Source organism: Ochotona curzoniae, unplaced genomic scaffold, assembly GCF_017591425.1.
Source record: "Ochotona curzoniae isolate NIBS_2020 unplaced genomic scaffold, NIBS_Ocur_1.0 scaffold_2587, whole genome shotgun sequence".
Classification (NCBI taxonomy): domain Eukaryota; kingdom Metazoa; phylum Chordata; class Mammalia; order Lagomorpha; family Ochotonidae; genus Ochotona; species Ochotona curzoniae.
Window position 1 is genome coordinate 172,471 of NW_024467096.1, and position 24,935 is coordinate 197,405.

The window sequence follows — 24,935 nt, forward strand, 5'->3', positions numbered from 1 at the left end:
AGTAGACAAATTCTAATTCAGAAATACCTGTACCTGAAGGTAGAGATTTTAAATCATCTGTACCTAATTGGAAATGCATGAAGGAAGAAGGTGGCCCTAGAAGACAAGTTGGATGGAAGGGAAAGGAGAACACAGGTTTACTGAGTATCTACTATGTTCTAGGCATTCACATTGTCACTGTCATTGTTAAGATAGTGTACTGCAATCTTTTTTATTCACTCTCCTATTCTGGAAGCATCCACAAAGCTCTCACAGTTCCTGTGGCCCATCTTCCTAGAGAATGCTGCTTTTGTTTTATGTGCCTGGCATCGTCTTCATCTTTCAAAACTACATCCACATATATTCTGAATCATCTCTGCCACCCACCCCCAGTTCATCCTTCACACTTCTACCACAGTGATTTTTTAATTTATTATTATTATTATTTTAATATACGAACAGGAAGATCCTGCTTGTGACAACTGAATACTCCCTAGAATACCCTGTTTGAGACAACCATATGCTTCTTTGTGTTTTATTATTTACTTGAAGATTGCAGGAGATTCGTCTGGAAGTTCTGAAAGAGCTGCTGAGGAAGCGTGATGAGAATCAGAATGAGCTGAACATGAAGCACTTGAATGCCAAGTGGACTAAACTGCAGGAAGAAAAAGAGGCAAAAGTGGCACAGATCCAGTGCAGACATTTATCAAGTAATGGCTTAGTATACACAATGAGGAAAATGGGCAAGTGGGCGTTGTTTGGGATCTAACCAGGATCAGATGCTGTTTGGGCTTGGTGTATCACGTAAGGGATTTGAGAGAAGCTATATTTTTAAAATTTTACTTTTCATGGTACAGTTCTTAAGGCTCAGGGATGTCTCTTTCCCTCTTTCTCCTCCCTGCCTCCTCTCTGCCCACCAGAGAAAAGCTGTTTTTCAAAGGTAGCAAAGTGGAGGGAAATCCCGAAAGTCAAATGGTGTTTTAACAGGTAGACAAATTTTTGACATTATAGGAGTGTGGTGTGTTTGTGTGTGTGCATACACACATACATACATATTTGTGTTTTTTTGTATGTGTGTATGTGTTGGGTTCCCCATGTTCATGAGTTGAGGTTCTGGATAAAGAGCCCTACTTTACTTTCTCAATCTTTTAATCATTATTTCCCCTATATAGATATTTTATACATCTTTTTGAGTCATCATCCCTCTCCAAGAAATTTTAATAACACAAAATGTTTTATATGTATGTATATGTATATAAAATAATGTGTGCATTTCTGTATTTCAGACATAAAAGATATACATATATCTATCCTTTATACATAAAAGATGAGGTATCCAGTTTACTCTCTTTATTTCGTGTAGGATTAAAAATGAGTTTACCTGTTTTGATCTGTGCTGCTACTAGATTCTAGAAACAAATAGAGCCAATTAAAATCTGCAAAAAAAAAAAAAAGAATAAAGAAAGAATCATTTTAAGGTGTTATTTTTCCAGCAAGACCAAAACACTACCAAAATTAAAATTATCACCTGAAAATTATAAATTATTTTAGTGATCTGAAATTTGAACTTTCTCTTAATGTGAGAAAGTCACCTTTAACTAGCTGCTAGCTGTTCATTCTTGATATTTTTCTGTTTCTATACTTGATCCCAATAGTGATGGATTTAATTAACTTGATAAATAAGTTATCAGCTAGTTTCACTAAATTCTCAGCTCCAACTCACACACAAAAGAGCACTGAAAACCAAGCATAAGCAGGAGTGACACCAAGACTCCGTGGGCCTGATTTCCCAACCCTGTGCTGTAACCTTATAGCACACAGAGTCGTCCAAAGGGGATGGGTCTGTCATGAGATCTGAAAGGAAAAGGAACTTGTTGAGGTACCAAGCATGCCTCTGTAGATAAGTACATTCTAAATAAGCATAATTGCCTCTTCTTTCTAACTTCTCAACAAACTGAGATGAGCCTACAGGCTTCCTTTACATTGTTCTTATAGGGGAGAATAATTCTAACTCTTCACTGAACATGTATTTCCTGGTTACCTTGAGTTTCTTTCATTTATTAACAAACTTTCATTGAATACCTCTTGGCTCAGATCTTGTAATGCAGACAAAATATTTGATGAGTATCAATTGAAGACACTCCCTGGGATTCAACTTCTGTCACTACTGCCTGTCTTACAACAGTTTGAGCCACACTGCTACATCTGGTTGCTGGAAGTCATCATGAATTTAATTCAATTTAGTAGCTTCCCCATATGTAAAACTTGAATTGGCTTACTACTCTGTATTTGGTTAATTCAGAGAAATATGTTGGAGCTAGTCATAGAAATATGTTCTATTTCAGCAATCAGAAAACTTGTAGAAAAAAGAAAGAATGTAGAAGGGAAGTTTGAGAGAAGAAACATCATCAAGGATTATTCTGATTATGGATCACAGGTCTACGGGCCTCTATCTCGCCTCGGTCGTTTCCCAGACAACAACTCTGAGGACTTTGTGGTCAAGAACCACTATCTCAACACCTATGAAGGTAAACTTGTCCAGTTAAAAATTCCTATCCGAAGATGGTTATCTTAGGGGCTGGTGTTGTGACACAGGGGGTTAAACTACCATGTAGGACACCTGCGTGCTCTGTCAGAAAGCCAGTTCCAGTCCCAGCTACTCTGCTTCTGATCCAGCTTCCTGTTAATGTACCTGAGAAGGCAGAGGATGGAATGCCAAGTACTTGAGTCTCTGCTAGCTGTGTGGGAGACTGGATGGAGTTCCAGGTTGCTAGGTTTGGCCTCACCTAGTTCCAAGTGATATGGGTGTTTGGAGAATGAGCCAACAGACGGGAAATATTTTTCTCTCTCTCTCCCATTCTCTGTCATGCTACCTTTAAAGTATTTTCAAAAAGAAAATGATGTGCCTATACACATATAACACATACATGGATTAAATACATAAATGATAGACATTTAGGTTAAAAGCTAAGCAACAAACATCATTTGCAGGAAACAAAAATGAACATGTTTAACATTATGGAACCCATACAAACCAGTAAAAACTAAGTCGTAAATAATGTCTAAAAAAAAATTCAGCAGCTGGTGTGGCGGTGTGGCATGTTAATCCTCTACTTTGTGGTGCTGGTGTCCCATATGGGCACTAGTTCATGCCCCAGCTGCTCTACTTCCAATCAAGCCCTCTCTTATGGCCTGGGAAAGAACAGAGGGTGGTCTAAGTCCTTGGGACCCTGTACACATGTGAGAGACTGTGGAGAGTTCCTGGCTCCTAGTTTTGGATCAGTTCAGCTCTGACCTTAGGGGCATTTGGGGAGTGAACCACCAGGTAGAAGACCTCTCCTGTATAAAATCTGCATATCAAATAAAAATATAAAAATCTTAAAAATGTTCAATCACTGTTTATCTCTTCCAAAATAATTAAGTAAATGGGTACACTAGAAAGCAATTTGGTGAATTGATGTCAATCTGAAACAGTAATATTATTTCAACCCCAAACAACCTGTATCTCATGCAATAAGATATTGTGAAGTAATCAAGGAATCAATAATCAAAAAAAAAAAAACCAATGTTTTTACAAGAGAAACACTCAGGATACTGTAAAATTAGCAAATGAAAACATAAGTACAGAAAAAAAGTATATCCTAAATGACACCAGAATAAAGCTTACTTTTTTTTTAATCAAAAGTAAAAAAAAAAAAAAAAAGAAAGCAATTTGGTAAGGAATAGATTGAGTTACTAGACATTTTAAGTGTTTAATGTTATTAATAATTAGTCAAAAGTACTAGTGCACATTATGGAATGCCGATGTGAGGTTGCCTGTACCGGAAGGGACTGCAGCGTCCAACCAGCCTGAGAACAAGAAAGGAAGTGGGCAGAGCCAGCAGGGGAATAAGGGAGGGTTCCTTTGCAAGACAGCTGCTTCCGCAGAAGAGCATGGGCTGGGATGGGGGCAGACCAGACTAGGCAGAGCTACCACACCTGTGCGCCTCATGCGGACTAGATCAGGGAAAAGCCGGGCTGGGATGATTATTCCTACTGGTGCAAACAAAATTAAAGTGGGCGAGGGTTGTTTGGGCTTAGACGTAGCATCAGCTGGAATCTGGGAGTGGGAGAGGCCTGGGAGGGAAATAGTGGGCTCATCCCTCTTGGGTCACCAGTTCCACAGGAAGACATAAAACTAAGATAGCAGCTGGGGTGGAATGGGGTGTGGGACAGACTGGATTACTGCTACACTTACTGGCAAACCAGGGTAGGGGGTGGGCCTGGTGGGTGTTATTGTGGGTAGCTCCAACTAGGCTGCAGCTCCCGCTGGTTTATGTGAGGGCCAAGTATGTGCTGGGCAGAACCAGGCTGGACTGCAACACCCATTGGTTCCAGTGGAAGTCGGGAGTGAAAACAGAACCAACCCAGCAATTGCAACCACCAGCTGATTGGAGCGATGGACGGTGCCAGGCCCTGTACTTGTTAGCACATACAAGAAGTTTCTTTGGAGATCTTCCTAATCTAAATGCTGGACTCAGAACCCTAATGAAGAAAAGAGAGAAGACAGAACAGGTCAACCAACCATCTCAGCTATGATGGACTATGTCAATCAGTGGATTTTTCAAAGCCCTCATAGTGCTTGGAGTGGCAAGATTGACAGTGATTCATAACTGTGGCAATATCAAAACCACTTGAGCAAGAACCTCAGAGCATGCCCTACATCCAGGGCCTGGGGAGGGTGGGAAATTGGGTGGGCCTTCTCCCTTATGTACCCCCCTTTAAATATGAAGCTAACAATATGGAAAACATACTAGTATTATCCACTTTCCTGTAGCCCTTGAACCTTCTTACCCTAATTAACTATGTAAAGAATGTCAAAATAAAATTAAAAAAAAATAATTAGTCAAAAGTAAAATAGAGGACTAGCATTGTGACCCAATGGGTGAAGCTGCTACCTGCAATGCTAGCATTTCATATCAGAGTTACAGTTTGAGCTGCGGCTGATCCACTTTCATTGCAGGTTCCTGCTAATGCACCTGGGACAAGAGTGAAAAATGGCATATATACTTGGACCCCTGCCACGCACATGGCAGACTTAGAGTTCCTGCTTTTGATTGGGCCTGGTTCAACCCTGGCTGTTGTGGCCATTTTGGCAATGAATCAGCTCTCTCCTTTCTCTCTTTCTGTCTCTCTGCTTTTCAGTTGAACAAAATATGTTTTTTAAAAAGTGATTTAGAAAACACTCTTATGTCAGGTTTATAAAAGTAAATGAAAAATATGTAATAAAATCAAAACTCAGAGAAAGTAGTGGGCCAAAGGATAAATAATTTCTGAAGAGCCTGATGCTTTTTTGAAGTCCAAGAGTCTTACTTAACTTTTAGTTGATGTGTGAAGCATCATATGGCCAAGATCATGAACTGAGGGTCACATTGTTGAACTTCTAGCCCTGATTTGCTATTTACACACCAGATTGATAAATTGCTCTTCATCCATTTTAGAATGGTGGCACCATATATCATAAGATAATTGATTTTCTGTTGATTATTATCATGGGATGTATTACTTTTTGTAGGCTAATATTTTTACTTTATAATTATTCATCATTTTATAGTCTGAATCAGAACATAATTATACAGGAATACACTTTACATTCTAATGGCAACACTTGGCAGATAATTACTAAAATTAGCAATGTACTCCTGAAAAGACAAATCCAAGCACCAAGTACTAAACACATGTACTTCCTCTCCACAGGTTTAGTTGAGCTCGAGTCATCTCTCCCAGATTTTGTGACACAACCGAGAATCAAAACTCCGAAGCCCAAAGTCCTCACCACCAAGTCTGGAGTTCTGAAGAGGGCATCAAGGTTTGACCAAGAGTTGGCTGAAGTTCATAAGGTATAATCATTATCTGGGAGACAAAGCGCTTTTAGTGTGACTGGCAGAGACATGTTACACTCTAGCGTACCGGGATCTGTCGTGCCACCTTACGTTCTTTCTCCTTGGTGCACTTTTCTGGAGGTGCCTATGCAGTGCAGAACCTGTTGTGATCCCCTTCACCCGTGTCAAATGAGAAAAACCTTTTGGAGGTTGTTTTCAGCATACACAGAAGTTATGCTCGTTTTCGGAAAGATTCTAACTTTGGCTCTGTTTGATAGAGTTTGACACTATGCTGAGGTAGAGCAAATTTCTAGTATTAGGAATTTATAATGATGTTAATAGTTGTAATAGGCCACATTTTTCTTCCTTCTGTATTTGTTATCAGAGCAGCGTGAAGAAAAAGAAGTCCTCTTCAATTTCTTTCACATCTGCCTTGAAATGCAACTCCTCATACTTGAGCATGCATCAAAATCACATGCATGTCACATGTGTGTCAATGTCCAATAAAGTGATAAACTTCTCTGCTCTGAGATTTAAAAAAAGTCACATGCCTGGCTTGTCAGCACACATTGCTGGGCCCCAGGTCCAAAGCCGCTGGTTCAGTAGGTTCAGTATTTTTCATTTAGTTATTCTTTGTCATTTTTATTTTCTTTTGATAGATCTAAGCGTCTTTCCTCTGTCATTGTTTTCTCTATCTGAAAAATTTGCTTTATCATTTCTTGTAGGGATTATCTATTGATATGAACTGATTTCAGGTTTTGCTTGTCTCTAGAAAAATCATCATTTCTCCTTTTACGCTCTTTTCTGAGAGTGAGAATAATTCACATACAATGAATTTCACCCTTTTAAAGAAGAGAATTCAATGATTTTTAGTGCATTAATGGGATTGTACAACTGTCACCCACTGTGTAATTCCAGAACATTTTTGTGGTCTCCAAAGTGAATTCTATACTCACGACTAGTGACTCCCAAGTTCCTTTCCCTCTACCACGAGACACACACTCTTCTTTCTCTTCTTGAATGTGCTTATTCTGGACATCTCACATAAGGGGAATCATGCATTATGTGACCTTTTCTGTCTGATTTCTCTCATTTGGCATAGTATTTTTTATCATTCATCCATATTCTACCACATTCCAGTATTTCATCCCTTTGATTACTGCACACAGTTTCATTGTGTGGATAAGCCACATTTCACACATCTACCAATCAACCAAGGGATAGTTGAGTTGTTTGTATAATGACTAATATTGTGCATAATGCTGTTATGTGCATCTGTGTGCATGATTTGGTTTGGAAATGTGTAAGTCATTTACTGGTGCAGAATTTTTCTGGTGCAGAAAAATTTCCTATTGCCCGTGCATTCGATCAATTATATCATGTGAAAGAAAAGGAATGTGTTTGGGGTTGCTTATATGTGTATAAGACAGAACTTTTTAAAACCAAAAGGATATTAAATCTTCCTCCAGAAGCTTTAATTAAAATAGATACAACTAAAATATCGTTCACATTAATAAAGTGGTTAGCCTATCCTTAGAAATGTCATAGCATTGCTTGGGAGAAACATGTACCCCAGTTTGAATTTTCTCAAACTGACCTGACACAGACACAGAGAATACTATTTCTTATCGACAGTCAGATCTGTAGACTCTATCTAGGGATGAGACTAGTTGTTATTATTATTATTACTATTATTATTATTTTAATGGACTATCTTTAAATATTTATTTATTTTTATTGGAAAGGCAGATAAACACAGAGAAGAGGAGAGACAGAGAGGAAGATCTTCTGTCCATTGATTTCACTCCTCACCTGGCCTCAATGGCTGGAGCCAAGCCAATCTGAAGTCAGAAGCCCAGAGCTTCTTCCGGGTCTCCCATGCAGGTGCAAGGTCCAAAGACTTTGGGCCATCCTTGACTGCTTTCCTAGGCCACAGGCAGGGAGCTGGATGGGGAGCAGGGCAGCCTGGATTAGAACCAGTGCCCATATAGGATCCTGCATTCAAGGCGAGTACTTTAGCCGCTAGGCTATTGTGTTGATCCCTACTAGTTGTCATTATTTCAGGCACTGTTGGATAAGAAGAAAAAAGTTCTTGAAGATACGAAACCTCTGCGCTTCCTTCACAGAAAATCAGTACCTCAAACTCGGCTTCCAACTCCAACCTTGGAGATGAGTTCCAATGTAAGTTTGAAATGTTTAAATGCAAAATGCTAAGTTCACTATTGCAGTCTATTAATTTGTTAGGATGGTTTGGGTTGAAAACAAATGTAATGGAGCAGTATTAGTTTCCCAAGCTCTAACTTAAATATTTTCTTTATTCTTGTGTATCAAATCATTGAGTGCATATACAAGCAAGGAAAATGAAATGAAATAAACACCCAACTTTTTTTTTTTTTAAAGATTTATTTTTATTATTTTTTCATTGGAAAGGCGGATATACAGAGAGGAGAGACAGAGAGGAAGATCTTCCGTCCGATGATTCACTCCCCAAGTGAGCGCAACGGGCCGATACTATGCCGGTCCGAAGCCAGGAGCCTCTTCCGGGTCTCCCACGCGGGTGCAGGTTCCCAAAGCTTTGGGCTGTCCTCTGCTGCTTTCCCAGGCCACAGGCAGGGAGCTGGAAGGGAAGCGGGGGTGCCGGGATTAGAACCGGCGCCCATATGGGATCCCGGGCGTGCAAGGCGAGGACCTTTAACCACTTGCGCCACCGCGCCGGGCCCCCAACTTTTTTTTAAAAAGAATAAATCACAGAGGAAACATCTTTCCATAAAAGATAGGCTTCGGAAAGTTATTCTTATGTCTGTCAAACAGAAAAAAATGGATTGAATAATAATTAGTTACCCTTTCTGGCCTCCTACATGGCAAGGTGGCTGATTGCTGAAGCCAAAGGGAAATGGCACGCCATCAAGACTAGCTGGCTGCTGTGGCAGGAATGGTTCAAAGGGGTTACTCCGACCAGGGTAATTTCTCACCACGCTCAATTTGGGCAAGGAACCAGAGTTATTTAGGATTTAAAGGACCAAGTTAAGTCAGATACAACAAACTCACAAGAAACTACTAGCGAGGCCACAATGCTAACTGTTTTTTTAAGGAAAGCAGTATAGCTACCGGTGACTTAGCAACTTCCTCTTGGATGGTCAGCACATGGCCTCCCAGTACAGATCAATCCAAATTAGGAGCCAGACTGTATTTAGGAGGTTGGTGTGTGCTTCATCGGAGTGGAGTGGACTAAGGATTGGAAGATGAGAGGAGAACTCATTGACAGCCCACAGCTCCTGTGTAGGGAGTGGAATGTACCCACTGATTGGCCAAGATCTGTGCTGTTCTGGAGTATACTGGAACCTTTGGTTAACATGTTTCATTCGTGTAGGTTAGTACCATTGACTAAACTATTATTTTCTTTTATCATTGGAGGCAAATTATAATTAGATTTCCAGATCTTGCTCTTGTTATTTTTGACATGGAGTTATTTAAGATGATTTTGGTAGGTGGCTGATCTTGTCCATTATATTCTAAATTCACCATTTTAGCTAAATTCTTAGGAAAATCATGTCACTATTACATAGATTAGCTAAATTCTTTACATATTTGTGATCAAATGTGATTTTGGGTTAGTTTTAGAAGAGTATAAAAAATGAAAATGACATCCTCTGTAGGCAGAGCATGGAGGTCCTATCATTTTTGCTTTTAATAGCCTTTGTTAATAGACTGTTTACAACAAGACATAGTAATGGATTTTCACAATATAGTAAGTAACACTAAGCTTATAATGTGTTCAATGAAAGAAGGGACCATTTTCAGGTCTCTGTAGATTCTTGTGGCATTTAGCACAGCTCTTTTGCTTGATATCAGTCTTCAAAGACATACCCAGCTTGGACTGCCACTGTTCTTAGACTACTTGGTTCTCCCTTTGTCCTTTTAGGAAGAAGAAGAGATAGAAATGGCTGTGATCTACCTTCAGAAGTTGATCCGGGGTCGAGTTGTTCAGAACATGGTGTGTAGATCCAGGCTCTGGCCCTATACCTCTCTTCTCAGAATAACTTTTTTTCCCAATGTACCTGAGCTTTTCTCCTTGGCAGCCTTCCTTCTTGGCACCCTGCTTGGCATCCTGCAGTCCTAGCCAGCTGGACTCTTGAACTACCTGCCCATTCCCTTCTAGTGCCATATATTGTCCACTGTGTCAGAGAGAGAGAGAGAGAGAGAGAGAGAGAGAGAGAGAGAGAGAGAGAAAGGGCTTACCTGCTACTTGCCACAGTTGTAACAGAGGTGGTGTGAAACTCATTTCTTCCTTTCAACTGCTATATCCACACCATTCTTCACCTTGATTTTAACTATTAAAGCATCATAAACCAGATGGATTTTCTAGTTTCTCACAGTCATAGACTACTACATGCATTGTAAATGAAATAGCTAAATAGCAACTATAGTTTTGAACCCTTACTGTTTGCTACTTCTGTGCTCTTGGATGTATTTCTCTCTCTCTCTCTCTCTCTCTCTCTCTCTCTCTCTCTCTCCTCTCTCTTTTTCTCTCCTTCTCTCTTCTATCTGTGATCTCATTTCACAGTGATATAAACCCAAGAGAGAATTAGTTAGCTGTTAGCAAATCCAATTCATCTTCCTGACTGGCAAGCCTTGATCAGACTGTGTAGCCAGTGCAGCCAGCCTTCACTTCAAAAAATGGACAGATATTAAACCCCACTTAACTCCTTTCTTTCTTTTTTTCTATTTTACCCAGGCAGTTATTGTTGTTAAGAGACCCAGGTACAATGACTGTGTCCATGGACCTGGGTGAGCAACTTGTGTTCATCACTATTGTTCACTCTCCTTTCCATAATTACCTTCTGACTTCACATTGTCTATTACAAACCAAGGATCCATTTACTGAAAAAGAAAACATGGCTATGAAAATGCCATCCCAAGTTTCTTAGGGAAGGAATTGGTGGGGGGGCAGAGTTCTAGCTTCTCCATATGACTCTATAGTTGGAATGTTGGTTTTGATCAGCTTGTCCAGATACTGAGTCAACAGCACACTGAATATGAAGTCTCTTCTCCACCTGACCCACAGAAGGTGCTGACCAGAGGGTGGAAGTTTAGCACTGTGGCATCCCACCAAGCAGGACAGAACTCACTTGCAACTCCCAGTGCTTGGCACAGAGAGTTGGTAACTTGCAAGTCTGTCTTTGATTTGCTCTGATACAGATGTTTGAAGGGAAAGAGAAGCGACTGGAGTTGATCCAGGAGTTGCGGACCAGTCACGCACTGCAAGAAGATCAGAAGCTGGTGAAAAAAGCTGAGAAGCAGGTGTCCCTGGCCTTACAGCGACAGAGGAACTTGCATGAGAACAAGGTCCTGCTTTTCTCTTTTGTCACCTGTTACCTTCCCCACCTTGATTTCTGTGACTGCATGAGCAATGCCACAGTAACAATAGATGAATGGATGAGGCAATGAACATCCTACACAATGAAAAATTAATTTAATTTGAAATGTGGAGTTACTTAGAGAGAGGGATAGGCAAAGAGAAAAAAAAAAGTCTGCTAGTTCACTCCCCAAATGGCTGCAACACCCATGCCTGAGTCAGGTTGAAGCCATGAGTTTGGAACTCCATCTAGGTCGCTCATATTGGTATAGGGGCTCAAGCATTTGTGATATTCTCTGTTACTTTCGAACAAAAGTAGATCAGCTGGGATTCAAACAGGTGCTTATATGGAATGCTAGTATGGCAAGCAGTGGACATTAGCCCACCTGCTGGGTCACTTCACCCGCTGTGACTAGAACTGGCCCTATATGAAGATGGGACCCAGAGTTTCTTCTTGGTCGTCCATGTGGATGCAGGGACCCGAAGACTTGGGCCATCCTCTGCTACTTTTCCATGCCATTGGCAGGAAGTTGGATTGGAAGTGGAGCAGCTGGGACTCAAACTGGTATGCCATAGTGGCTTTATCCATTATGCCACAGCACTGACCCCTAATCTTTGAGCATTCTTAAAGCTGAATGGGATCATACCTTCATGGAATTGCATATGCTGTTATTTTCTTATTTGTGTTAACAAGAAGAACAGAAAATGCTTTTGGTAATTCTATTTCACTTAGCAAAGCAAGTATATGATAAAAGCAATGCCAAAAAGAATGAGAAACTAGAGTTGTCTTAAAGTATCAGGGCATGAGGTCAGCACTGTGGCACAGTGGGTGAGGCTACTGCCTATAACTCCAATATCCGATATGGACACTGCTTCATGTCCCAGCTCCTCTGCTTCCTAGTTAGTTCCCTGTTCATGTGCCTGGGAAAACAGCCAAAAATGGCCCAAGCCCCTGGGACCCTGCCACCCATGAGGGAGACCCAGAAAAAGCTCCTGTTTGGGCCTGGCCAGCCTGGTCATTGTGGCCTTTTGAGGAGTGAATCAGTAGATGTGAGATCTGTCTGTAACTCTACCTTTCAGATAAACAAATATTCTTAAATAACAAACAAACAAACCAGTGGGGAGGTGTTTGGAACAGTGGTTAAATTGTCAATTTGGACACCCAGATCCCCTTTGGGAGGGCTTGGTTTGAGTCCTGCCTCCTCTACTTCTGATCCAGTTTCCTTCTCATGTGTATCCTGGGAGGCAGCAGATGATGGCTTAAGCACTTTTGCTTCTGCCACCCATGTGGAAGACCCTGATGAAGTTCCAGATTCCTGACTTTGGTGACCCACTCCAGGCTGTTACAGGCATTTGGGGAGTAAGCTAATACGGAGAAGTTTTGTTTTGTTTTGTTTTTCTGTTTGTCTGTGTCTCTGTATGGCTTTGTTTTTCAACTAAAATAAAAAAAAAACTAATAAATCTCAGTGCTGTTTCTGAGTTTGAGTGCTATATGCATACAGCATATACCACCTAGACTGTGTATTAAATGTTAGCTTCTCATATGTAATGACTTTCATCATGACCTCCCAGCTCTCTGCCACCTGACATAGTTGAGAATTGAAGCTCTAAACCAAAAACTATAAATACTTACCTATTCTCTTCCAGTATTTGTTTATATATACACATTTAAAAATTTTTAATAGTGGGAATGTATTTTAAATCTCCTTTCCACTTGGCCATAAATCAATCTGAAAAAGAATCAATTTTCAGAATTTAGTTTTACAATGAACTAAGCACCAATGGTAGATAGCTTGGCAATGATCCCAGCTTTATTTTTATGTGACAGTTACTGAAGTTGACAAAACTGCTGATGGGGGAGGGAGGAAGCATGCCACAGGTTGTGAGAGTGCCAGAAGGACCAGGAAAGGAGCTGACTGTGGGCAATGAAGTCCCTGAGTGTGGAAATCCTAAAGACTAGGGATCTTCAGAGATGGGGAGAGGGCCCCAAAAACACCAGTTATTGAGACTCCGATTTAAAAAAAAAAAAAGCCAGGAGCCTTGGATGAGTCTGATGATGACTGGCAGGTGAGGCCCAGCCAGCCCAGGTTTTTTTCACCTATTTATGCCTCTACCTACATTGCGGCAATCATGTCAGCTAAACTTTAAAAGAGAAGTTAATGAGAGAACAGGCATTTAGCTAAAGGCTCATTCTGCTTGCTTCAGCAGTACCAGGGTGTCCTGGTACCCTGAGCCAGTGCTCTGAGAAAGGGGGCGTTGTGCAGAAACCTCCAGCCATGCCAAGCCCCTTTTACTTCCTGCTCCTGTTTTTGTGGAAAGTGACCCAGAAAATAGTTTCCAATATGTAATGTGCTATATGACTGCAGCATTTTTTACCTGATTTCCAGTTAGATTTTACTACCTGAGTATACCCAAGTTCATTACCGAGGGAGGAGGTGAGGCATAAGCAGGAGGCACCTAAGGAATCAAAAGGCTGCATTTGCTTTCTAAGAGGAGGCACATCCAGTCCCTGGAAACGCAGGGACAATTCATTTTGGGTCCTGAGCTAAACGTTTATGAATGGGAAGAGCAGATGGAAGGAGCAAAATGTAAGGAAATAGGTTTTTATCATTTCACTGTTTCTTTCCATCTCTCCTTATTTGAACTTGGTGAGTAGAAAAGTCAAGCGTGGGCTGGGAGACAGGTAAATATGAGCATGTGGGTGTCAGGGCTGACAGCTACACTTGACTGACTCTTGCACTGGCCTACGAGCATTCCTTCGCTTCAGACGCAGACCAGAAGGGCAGGACAGTCCAGGTTGAAGCAGCCTGACACTGGAGGAAGAGCCCTTTGCCTTATATGTGAGGATGTAAGAGGGAGCAGGAGAACGTTACACAGGATAGATCACCTTACAAAAACAAAAACAAAAAAGCAAAAATTTTTTAGCATTTTGTGTTGTGTAAAAAGGGATAAGTCAGTGATTATTTTCATTTTGTGAACAAAACTAAAATTTTAATGCTTTTTCACATCCATTCTGAAAACATGCAATTTGACCAAAGTGAAAGGAACATAAATCTCCCTAAAAGAAATGTTCACAACATTATTTATTCTGAGAAATTTTCAAATATTTGCTCAGTGATTACATTGCCAGACAATACAAGATCACATTTATACAGATATTGGTGTATATATTAAATACTTACAATAACGATGGAATGATCTTTTGCGGTTTACTTTGACCTCTGTCCTTGAAGGCTTTGCTCAGGGACAGGTGCATTTCTTTTGTGTCAATGACCGTGGCTTTTTTAAAGTATGAAAAGAAAAAGGAAGAAACTCGGTTTCATCACAATATTTTTAAAATACCTTCCCAATGTTAAAACATCTTTATCAAATATGTTGCACCCTATTACAAGTACTTACTGAAGAGAGTATTTACATCACACAAAATTGACAAAACAAACACGGAAAACTCATGCTAGGGCAAGAGTCGATAAGCAGCTTTGGATTTTCTCATGCACAACAAAGAAAAGGCTCAGGAGTTTAGACTACCAAAAGTCCCCAAACAATCCTAACAGAAAAGAACGAAGACAGAAACTGAAAGAAAACTCCAGATCAGTGTGCATTTGGAACTGTAAGAAAGTAGGGAGCTGTGAGCTGTACAACTTGAGTTGCAGCCAAGACATACATCTTCTCTGAACTTTAAACACGTGTCAGGGCCAGGATACAGGGTTCCACCAAGAGGTACTGTGGCTTCCTTGTGGCCAAGAGTTCCAGAGGCTCCTCGTTTTCCCTCAGATGTTTAGATTTTTCCCCTGTGCTGTTTCAGAGGTGATTGTTATTGGCCTTGAAGTTATTGAAAGACTCAGAAATATGAAGGTTTTCTACTTTCACATCATTCAAGGTCATAAAGATCCCCAAACTTGTGTGAAAAGGTGAGACATTAAAAAAAATTATTTAAGTATTATGAATGAACTTCCACGAGATTCTATTTTATTAGTCCCACAATATTAACTTGAATAAAAATCTTGGCATTTTATTCCATGTCTGGGAAGACATACTTTATTTGGTAAAGCTGAAAGAAAACAAACTTCTGCGTGCTTGCTCACAGAAATGCTCTTCTGAAGCCTCTTCTGATTTGCAGTGTGACCCATCAGGGACTGAGAGTGATCTGTTGTTTGTTTGTTTTTGTTTTTGTTTTTTTTATATCAAAGTTTGTAGTAAGCTTTCCTAGGGAGAGCCCTTAGGGTGAGGAGATAATATTACTGATCAAACAAGGTGCATTCTGAAATGAACTGATTAGCAGGAGTTCTGGATAATATAATATCCCCCCCCCTAACAGCCACCACCCCTAGAGAAAGTTGTATCCTGAAAGTTAACATTATTTTTTCTAGGTATCACTACTAGAAAACCATTTGGCCGGCCTGGAAGGAAAGGCGCTGGCAGACATGTTTGACTTCCTGTCCAAAGAGCTGGTGAGACTGCAGGAGGAGAGGAGGATCCACGCCTTTGCCATGCTCGCCGAGCGCCAACGGAGGATGCGAGAGGCAGAGGAGAGCGGCCGGCGCCAGGCGGAGCAAAGGCGCCTGCGTGAGGAGGACAAGATCTTTAAGGAGGCAAGTAGAGTCTGTCTGTAGTTAGAAACTATCCCAAAGGAATGCATCAAACCCAAAGAATTGCATGACATAGAATGGTATTGATTTTTTGGTTTGGCTTTTGTGCAGCAGTTGGGTTGTTACCATGAGCTGAATACTGTGCAAAGGCACGGTGGAATACCTTGGAAGAAAACAAAGAGACAAAGTCCCTTTTCTCCCAGAGATAAGTAACACAAGAATGTAGAAAAAAAAAATGTAATGAGTTCCAATCGGGAAACCAAAGGCACCCAGTGATGCATTTTAAATAGATTCCTCTTCTTGCTGCAGGGAGAACAGGTTGAGGGAGGACAGAGCAGAAACAAGAATACCTTCAAGGAGGCTGCTCAAGTGCTAAAGGCCAGTGCAACAGACAGAACCCAATTTGATTTCCACTTTCAGGTGTGAACAACTGGCAGATGAAGGCACTGCTTTCTGTGGTGGAAAGCTCAGAAGGGAACAGTGTAGGGGCAAGGGCAGAATCAGGAATTCAGTGCATATATTCAGTGTATACCTAGTGGGTATACCTATTTGGGGACAGCTAAGAGGAAGCCTCCCTTTTGTAGATGGATATACAAGATACAAATTGAAAGAGAGGTTTGGCTGCAGAAAGGCATTGGAGAACTGTTGGTACATTAAAATTCAGACTAAGGTACAACAGATATGAAATGCCAAATTGACCAAGTTGCAAATTCAGGGGGGTTCCTTGAGGCAATGATCCCTCCTAGAGAATACAGAGGGCTGCTACTGGAACTGGGGGGAGACCTCACACCCAAAGCTTCCCTTTTCCTGTAGTCAGAGGACGGATGTTTCACAGGGACCCCTTGGAAAGCCTGATAATTGTTCTGTCTAGTCGGTGTTCTGGAGTGCTGCACCATCTGGCTGTTTCAAGAGAGGCTGGCTGCCTGGGGTTTGCACACACAGCCCATGTTACTTGTAATGTGTTAATGGTAACTTGGGTAACCTCTTCCCCTGGGCCAGAAATGGCAGGGAAGGAAGAGCCAGCCTGGAACGCACAAAGGTTCCTCTCCACGAAAGCTATCTGCATCGATGTGTGGGTGTTCTTGAGCTCTACACCTTAAAAAGAAAAGAAAAAAAAAGCCAAAATGCCTCTCATGCTGTGTAAATCTGGAGTTCATGTCTGATCTGAAGGTTTGATATGTTAGTAGATTCCTGTGGAATTAGGTTAATTCATTTACAGTGTTTGGTGTGTGTGTTTTTAATCTAAAACAGCTTTTTGAATGAAACCAGATTGTCCTCCCTGGGCACAGCTGAAGTAGATCAGGGCTATAAATTTTAGAAGTTTGGGACTATAAGTTGTGCAGTCTAGATTTCTAACTTCAGTTTGCAGATTGCCTAGTGGGTATCAGTGTGACTGTTGTGTTCCAGTTTTTTACCATCTTAGTACATTTTACTTCAAAAGAGTTACTGAAATTACTGACAGACCATCTAATACCATGAAGGAAAAACCAGTTGGGAACAACTAAGCTAAGTAACGAGGGGCGGGAATCAGAAGAAATGGACTGGAGACACCACTGCGCTGACACAGAGACAGGAGCAAGCTGGTGTGCAGCTTCTTAGGAGGCTGTCTTCTGAACAGGGAGTGAGGTCAGAAAAGTGGCTGCTGTGTCGAGGAAGGGCAAGAAACAAGTGAGGTGATGCCTTCCAACTCCTTGTAAGGACCACTTACATCAAGAATACCTTCAACTTTTTGAGTCCCTGCATTTAAATACTGGCTGTCATTTTAATCGCCAATCTCTCTAATTAAAGCAGCATTGCTATTTTCCTGCCTGCTTCCTTATTCTACCTTCAGAGAAGTCCCTTGGATCAACATGAAGATGAGTATGCTTACATAGAAATATACCAAAAGAGAGAAGAAGCATATAACTAACACATAGAAACACAGTCACACTCCTGTTTAAATATACATGCACATATTGCAAGCACACTCACAAGGAAATGTCCACCCATAGTATCTAGTGTGCACAGAATGCCAAAGCTATGGAGGAGCACACAAAGACATACATAGGGATGTCTAGATTTCCCTATTCACTACTGCACATGCAATCACAACTATGTACAAAAGCGCTTATTCATACAGATATGTATAAACCCACAAGTACGTATGTTCGTCTGAGTGGACCACATTACACTCCCTACCTCTCTGCTGTTATATGCCTGGGCTGCCTAATTGTCACATGTGGGTACAGTTTGCTTCCTTAGTAAGACTGGACTCTGTGAGAGTGAGCCTATCATCTGTTCCCTCTTTGTCTTCCATAACACCAGCACATGGTTACTAATACATAGCAGATATTTAGAAAATATATTTTGGCTCATTGGTTATTTAGTTGATATTGCATTAAATTGGCCTCTGATATTTGCGCATGGGGAAGGCATAGGATTTCAAGGCTGCTTTTTCTTCTACAGGTTTACATAGTACTCATACCAATTATATATTCAGAATTATATCCTATATGCTACTATTAATTGGCGGTGAGTCTTAGGCATGTCTTAGATACAAAGAAATACTCAGACAGAAAATAAATGTTAGATAGATGTTAGACTATTCCACTGTTCCCTAACCGTGTGTTCAATAAATCTAGCTACTCTGTTATAATCCATCCATCCATCAATGAATCAATGTGTTCTATACCCAAGAAATTTATAATCTATCAACAAAACAAAATATATCTGTAGCTAAATACATTGTACAGATACTTAAAATACTTTTGGTGTATTTATCCATAAAGCAGGACACATAAAACTGTACTGCTTATGACTGTGTACTTAGGGAACAGAATTATAAAGTAAAGGAAGTGCTTGTCCTGAATGTGAAAAGAGATTGTGGTTAGGACAAAGCTGTGGTCCTCTCTGTGGTACTAGCAGGCGCTACATGAGCACTGGCTTCACCTGACTTCATTACACTGTACCTTTACTACACTTCTCAAACTGTCTCACAGTTCACAGTTTCAAGAAAGCTTAAAGAGCAGCACATTGGGGCTAATATGATTGCCTGGTCAATTCTTCAGAGACCCAGGAACCATCTAACTTTTTGCTTTTCTGACACTAAGGCATGGCCATTGTGTTCATTTAAGATGATCAGTGGTCATCTAGAACTATGTCCCCATACATTGAGAAATGAAATGAGAAACAAAGAAGCCAAACCTTTTCCTTTAAGAATCTTTCCTGGTAGCAAGCCTATATATAGCCCCTTGGTCAGAACCTGGTCAGAGCTGCTTTGGATGATAAGAGATGTAGCCTTTCTTCTAGGCACTTATTTGCCTAACTAAATACCAGGGTGCTATTATTTTATAGGAAAGAGAAAAAGGACATTGGCAAAGACACTCTAGACTCTGTTCCAGTTATATCATTTGACCCTGGTCACAACTGGTTTGAACAAAGCCAAGACCCACATAAGGGACATGTACACTGTAGTAAGGCTGTAGGAAGGCTGTAGTTGTCCTAGAGTGCTTTGCTGCCAACTCTCAAGCAAGATCCTTAATTCTAAATTGGACTGAATGAATTCCAAAAATGAGTAGCTAGGTGGAAGAACAGACTGATTTGATGGTAAAGGAAAGGAATTATTGACCTGATTGATAAAATACATGAGCCTTAAAGAAATCAGACAATACTTGCCTACTTTTATTGTCTGTTTACAATGGTATTGCTGTTCTTAGTAAGAAAGGGTGTTTTTACTTTATGTAGGTTATTAAAGTTCATCAAAGTACTGTATCCTCCTATTTGGAAGAGATAATACTGAATACTGAAGAAAGCACTGCAGAAGAACATGCCAGGGCAGAAATTGAAAAGATGGTTGAGGAAATCAATGACATTGCTTATGAAATGGAACACCGGTATGTACCACGGGAATAGACCACAGACTGAACAGCCCATCTATTGTTAGCTGCATTTGGGCTGGTGGGCTGCTTATCACTTCACAATCAACGTCACCATTGTTTTATTAACATAACTCTTTAGAATCTACCATGCTTATATCTCTTTAAAGAAGGAAACTGGGGGATTGAATTTTCAGTTGTCTGTTGCAGTCCAGGTTATTTTTATATTGTTGACTTGTGGAATACCCAGGGGCATGAAAGCACTGTGAATACGTGTGAGCATCCTCTCTCGGACTTCACTCAAAGCTTTGGGCTTCCACGCAAAAATGACTGTTTCTAACATCCTCTTCCTAGTGGGTGGTAGGATGGGAGGTGACGGAAACAAGGATAGGGTCAAATCCAAATTTTCCATGAAATTAAGCAAGCTTGCCAGGAAGGAGTTGATGATGGCAGGATTTGAGCAGTGGAGTTGCCTAAACATGCTAAAAAGAGCCAAGTATACACCAGTATACATCAGTAGATCCTGCCAAGAAACAAAGTTGAAATAGTGTCTTTTTTTTTTTTCCCCTTAAGTCGAACTCATCTTCAGTCAGAGGAAATTGTTGCTGAGCTGGTTTACAGTTTTCTGATTCCAGAGGTACAGAAATACTTTATTAAAGAAAAAGGTAAGCCATTGTAAATGCTTCACTTTAGGATCTTTAAAAGATAGAAATTATTAGGGTCAATGTCTTGGTGTAGCCAGCTAATCCTCTGCCTATAGCACCAGCATCCCACATGGGCCCATTTTGTATCCCAGGTGCTCCACTTACAACTCAACTGCCTGCTTATGGCCTGGGAAAGCAGCAAGGATGACTCGAGTTCTTGGGCCCCTGTGTACATCTGAGAGACTCAGAAAATATCCTGGATCCTGGTTTCTGGCTTCAGAATGGCTCAGCTCCAGCCATTGTGGCCATTTGAGGGGTGAGCCAGAGATGGAAGATCTCTCTGTTGGTATCTCCTTCTCTTTGTAGCTCTGCCTTTCCAATAAAAAAAATTAAGAAAAAGTCTTTTAAATATGGGAATTATTTTCACTTTCCCACAGATTTAAAACTGAACAGAGGTGTGAGGAAATTACTGAAGGAGAACCAGTGAGTTTTCATATTCCAGACCATGTCATGTTCTTTTCCTGTAGTCAGACTCCACAACATCATCTCCCTGGAATCAATGGGATGTGCTTCCAATAAACTTAACAGGTTGCCAAATACAATCTCGTATGAAAGGAAATTCCCAGGTTCTCAGAAGAGGTGTGTTTTGCAATTCAAACGAAGGTAGTTTTGTTGGCAGGGCACTAGTGAAGCAGGGATGCCTGAAGGGTCTACATCTGCTCTGCTCCTCTGCTCAGGCCACGGATTTCTTCTTCCTGCTGGGACCACTTCTAAGTCTAAATATCCTGATTCACTTTTGGTCAAAATTGTAATTTAAATGCATTTATTTGAGAGACAGAGAGCTTCCACCTGCTAGTTCTCTCCCCATTGTAGCTGCCTACGATGAATGGCTAGGGCTGGACTGGGACTGGACCAGGGCTAGAGTTGAAATCTGAGAGCTCAATCCAGGTCTCCCACATGAGTGGCAGGTAGCCAACTCTTTGAGCTATCACCACTGGCATCACAAGTAGAACCAGTTACTCTGATTTATGATACGGTGCCATAGCTACTAGACAAATTCTACCACAGAGGTGGCATGGTTTTAAAGGTTAATGCTTTTAGTCAATAGAGGAAAGAAAGAAAAGAATTAAAAAGCAAAAAGTTTTGCTGGAGCTCTCAGACTGTTGGCGCTAGGCCTGATCCCAGAGGAAGCCATATAACCAGGAGAAGACAGGTAACAGCACAGAAGCTTTCAGGATTATTCAGGGAAATTCTGCACAGGCCTCATCAGGACAGTGTGTGATATGTCAGGTCACCTAATCAGCTATGCAAGGCAGAAGAGTGTGAGTGTATCCAGAGAAAACAAAGCAATATCTCATTGTCACATTACAGTTATTGTAGACTTACTAAGTAGCACTTAGCTTCCAGAGTTTTTTGTGCTACTAGCAGTGACGAGATCATTGTATTTTACATATATCTTGGCTGGGCTTCTCAGAGTAAATTTTCAGCGGTACAGTTGCTGGGCTTGGGACATGTCCATTTTCCATCTTACCAAGTTGGTATCATCTCACACAATTTCTCTCTCTTTTTTTTTAATAATAATTGTTTTTATTTTGTCAATCTTTATATAGTTAATTTGGGCAAAAAGGGTCAAGGGCTACAGGAAAGTGGGTAAGACTATTATTTCCATATTGTTTCCTTCATATATCTGAGGTAGAGGGGGATATTGAGGGAGAAGCCCCACCCGGTTTCCCACCCACCCCAAGTCCCGCATGTGGAGCATGCTCCGAGATACTCGTTGAAGTGGTTTCAGTAGGTCACCAGTTTTGAAATTGCTGCAATCTTGCCTCTCCAAACACGATGAGGTTGTTGAAAAATCTGTTAATTGACATTGTCCATCATAGTGTCTCTATTTGCCCAGTATTTTGTTGCCAACCTATAGCTGAGGTGGTTGATTAACTTATTCCATCTTCTGTCCCTTCATGGTTAGGGTTCTGAGTCTGGCATTTCAATTGGGGAGATCCCCAAAGAAACTTCGTCTGAGGTGTTCCCAGGCCAGATACTTGTATGCACCAGCAAGCACAGGGCCCAGCACAGTCCATCACCTGGTCAGCTGGTAGTTGCAATTGCTGGGTTGGTTCTGTTTTCAGCCCTGCCTTCTACTGGAACCAATGGGTGTTGCAGTCCAGCCTGGTTCTGCACAGCACATATTCGGTCTTCACCGAAACCAGTGGGAGCTGCATCCTGATGAGAGCAGCCCACAATAACCCCCACCAGGCCCACCCCCTACCCTGGTTTGCCAATATGTGTGGCAGACCAGTCCAATCTGTCCCACACCCCCCCGGCTCTCGTACATGGCAAATGGCATTGAAGCTCGGATCCATCTAACCAGCTCAACAGTCAAGCCTTCACGGGTGTGGTTGAGTGCTTCTCTGTCTGGCTACCCCAGCCCCCGTCCTAGTTCTTGTGCCCTCCCGTGGGAGTGGTAACCCAAGAGGGGGAACCCACTATTTCCCTCCCAGGTCTCTCACTCCCGGATTGTGCACTTTCCAGGTGGTTCTGCAGTTTAACTTGACAGGATTAGCCCCCAGCGCCAGTTTCTGTCAGCTGATGCTACAAGCTATCCCAAACAGCCCTCTCCCATTCTAATTGTAGGTTGCACCCATAGGAACAATCCACCCATCCTAGCTTTTCCCTGATCTAGTCCACATGAGGCGCACAGGTGTTGTAGCCCTGCTTAGTCTGGTCTGCCCCCATCCCAGTTCATGCTCTTCAGTGGGAGTAGCTGTCCAGCAGGGGAACCACCCCTTATTCCCCCGCTGGCTCTGTCCCCTCCCTTCCTGTTTCTCACGTGTTTTGGATGGGCACTGCAGTCACATCCGGCACAGTCAACCTCATCCTGGCATTTTGTAGCGTGGACTGGTTTTTTATCTCAACCAAACCTGGCCCGACCACAATTTCTCTTGAAGGAAAGGGTTCAGAGGAAGACCTGAATGGAGGAATCCAGGGGGCTTGTCTGTGAGCAAGATTTGTGACCATTAGCCTCTTAATTTTATATTCATGTTGGGTCACCAAAGCCATATGACCAGGATCACACACTAAGACCTTTTTAAACAAGGGGGATGTATTAGTGTATCGTCCATGAAGTCACTGATGGTGAAGTAGCAATCAACAGTACTTCTTACTACACTTTACTGGTGTATGACTTACAACAAATAACCTGTCTCTCTGAAAGTGGGGATATTAATATTCTCTTGTGGGATTATGGAGGGATTAAATCAACAATCCAGATGTGCCAGCTGCTTAAGCCAGTGCTTGATACCAAGTAAGACAAGTACTAGGTGCCAATGACATCAACCTTACCATCTTCCTTGCCATCCTTTTTAAGGATGCCAATGCTTAATGCTGTCAGTCCCAAGCCTTGACAATATTCTTAGAATTTAGAGCGATGGCTGCCTTCTAAAATTGTCAGCTCAGACTCATTGTCAACCAAAGGTACCCTCATCATTAGAAACAAAATCTGAAAGAGAAATGTAAAACACAGTGTTTTACCTTTCGGTGATTTACAATCAAGGTGGAAAACAAACAAAAGAAAAGTGTAACTTGTCTGAAATGCTTCAGTACTGGACTAGTTGGTACATATTCAAGTGGCAAATGGTACATGTGAGCTAACATTATCAAAGGAAGATTCTTGGGGGAGCTGGAACTTCAGCTGGAGTGCAGCCTGTTGAGGAGTAGAATAAAGGCAAGCCTTGTGGGAAGAGGAAGATGGCAAAGCGAAGCCAAAGACTGGAGACGGAGGAGCAGCTTGCGTTTGATTTAGCTTTGCAACAGCACAGATTGTTTCCATTTAACCCCATCAGCCCTAAATCAGAATACACATGGTTTGCAAAAACTTTTGTTTTCATCATTGTTCTCTTGAAGCATTTGGGAATGAATTCTTTCAGACCTTGAGAGTTAACAATGCTTCTGTCACTTTGGTGCAGTGAGGAATGCCCAGCGGAAACACATCCTTGCAGCCCACCAGATCATCCACGGGCACACAGACGCCATGCTGCAGCAGAGACTCACTGAGCAACAGCAGGAGCAAGAGCAAGAGTCACAACAAGAGCAAAATGAGGACTCGAATACTGCCGTGGTACCTGAGGAAGAAACCCCAGATGAGCACAACAGCTAAGGTGAGCTTGATTTTCCTAGCTGGAAGGAAGCCGAGAGAGAGGAGGAGGACTTGCAGCACTGTTGAGCTTTATGCCATGCTCTACAAGTCATACTGTGCCAAAATTGTTTCTAACACTCAAGCATTTCAACTAGCACACTTCATCCAGGTTGTGGCATTTACTCTTGAAAAGTATTCAAGAACTACAGTTAATATTATCACAATTGAATTCTTATGATTCTGAAAATAGGAATCCAAATTATTTTTTTAAAGATCTGTTTTGCTTGAAAGTCAGAATTACAGAGAGAGAGGAAGAGAGAGAGAATTTTCCATCTACTGTTTCACACCCCAAATAGCTGCTGCAGCCAGAGCTTGGCAGTTCAAACCTGGGAATCCGGAGCTGCCTCTGGGTCTCCCACATGGAAGCAGGGGTACAAGGACTTGGGACATCTTCTACTGATTTGCCAGGCCAGTAGCAGGCAGTTGAGTCAGAAATGGAGCAACAGGGACTAGAACC

General features: G+C 41.5%; 1 protein-coding gene across 1 annotated transcript in view; it reads left to right on the forward strand.

Moving 5' to 3' along the window:
• The window catches only part of CFAP91 (cilia and flagella associated protein 91), a 50,949-nt gene extending 26,510 nt beyond the window's left edge, over nt 1-24,439 (forward strand). The window contains exons 8-17 of the mRNA XM_041002780.1: nt 532-689; nt 2,325-2,507; nt 5,716-5,858; nt 7,905-8,021; nt 9,763-9,834; nt 11,040-11,186; nt 15,567-15,788; nt 19,509-19,657; nt 20,213-20,304; nt 24,249-24,439. Of these exons, the coding sequence (XP_040858714.1) occupies nt 532-689; nt 2,325-2,507; nt 5,716-5,858; nt 7,905-8,021; nt 9,763-9,834; nt 11,040-11,186; nt 15,567-15,788; nt 19,509-19,657; nt 20,213-20,304; nt 24,249-24,439 (1,474 nt within the window). The remainder of the gene's footprint in view (nt 1-531; nt 690-2,324; nt 2,508-5,715; nt 5,859-7,904; nt 8,022-9,762; nt 9,835-11,039; nt 11,187-15,566; nt 15,789-19,508; nt 19,658-20,212; nt 20,305-24,248) is intronic.
• The last annotated feature ends 496 nt before the right edge of the window (nt 24,440-24,935 follow it).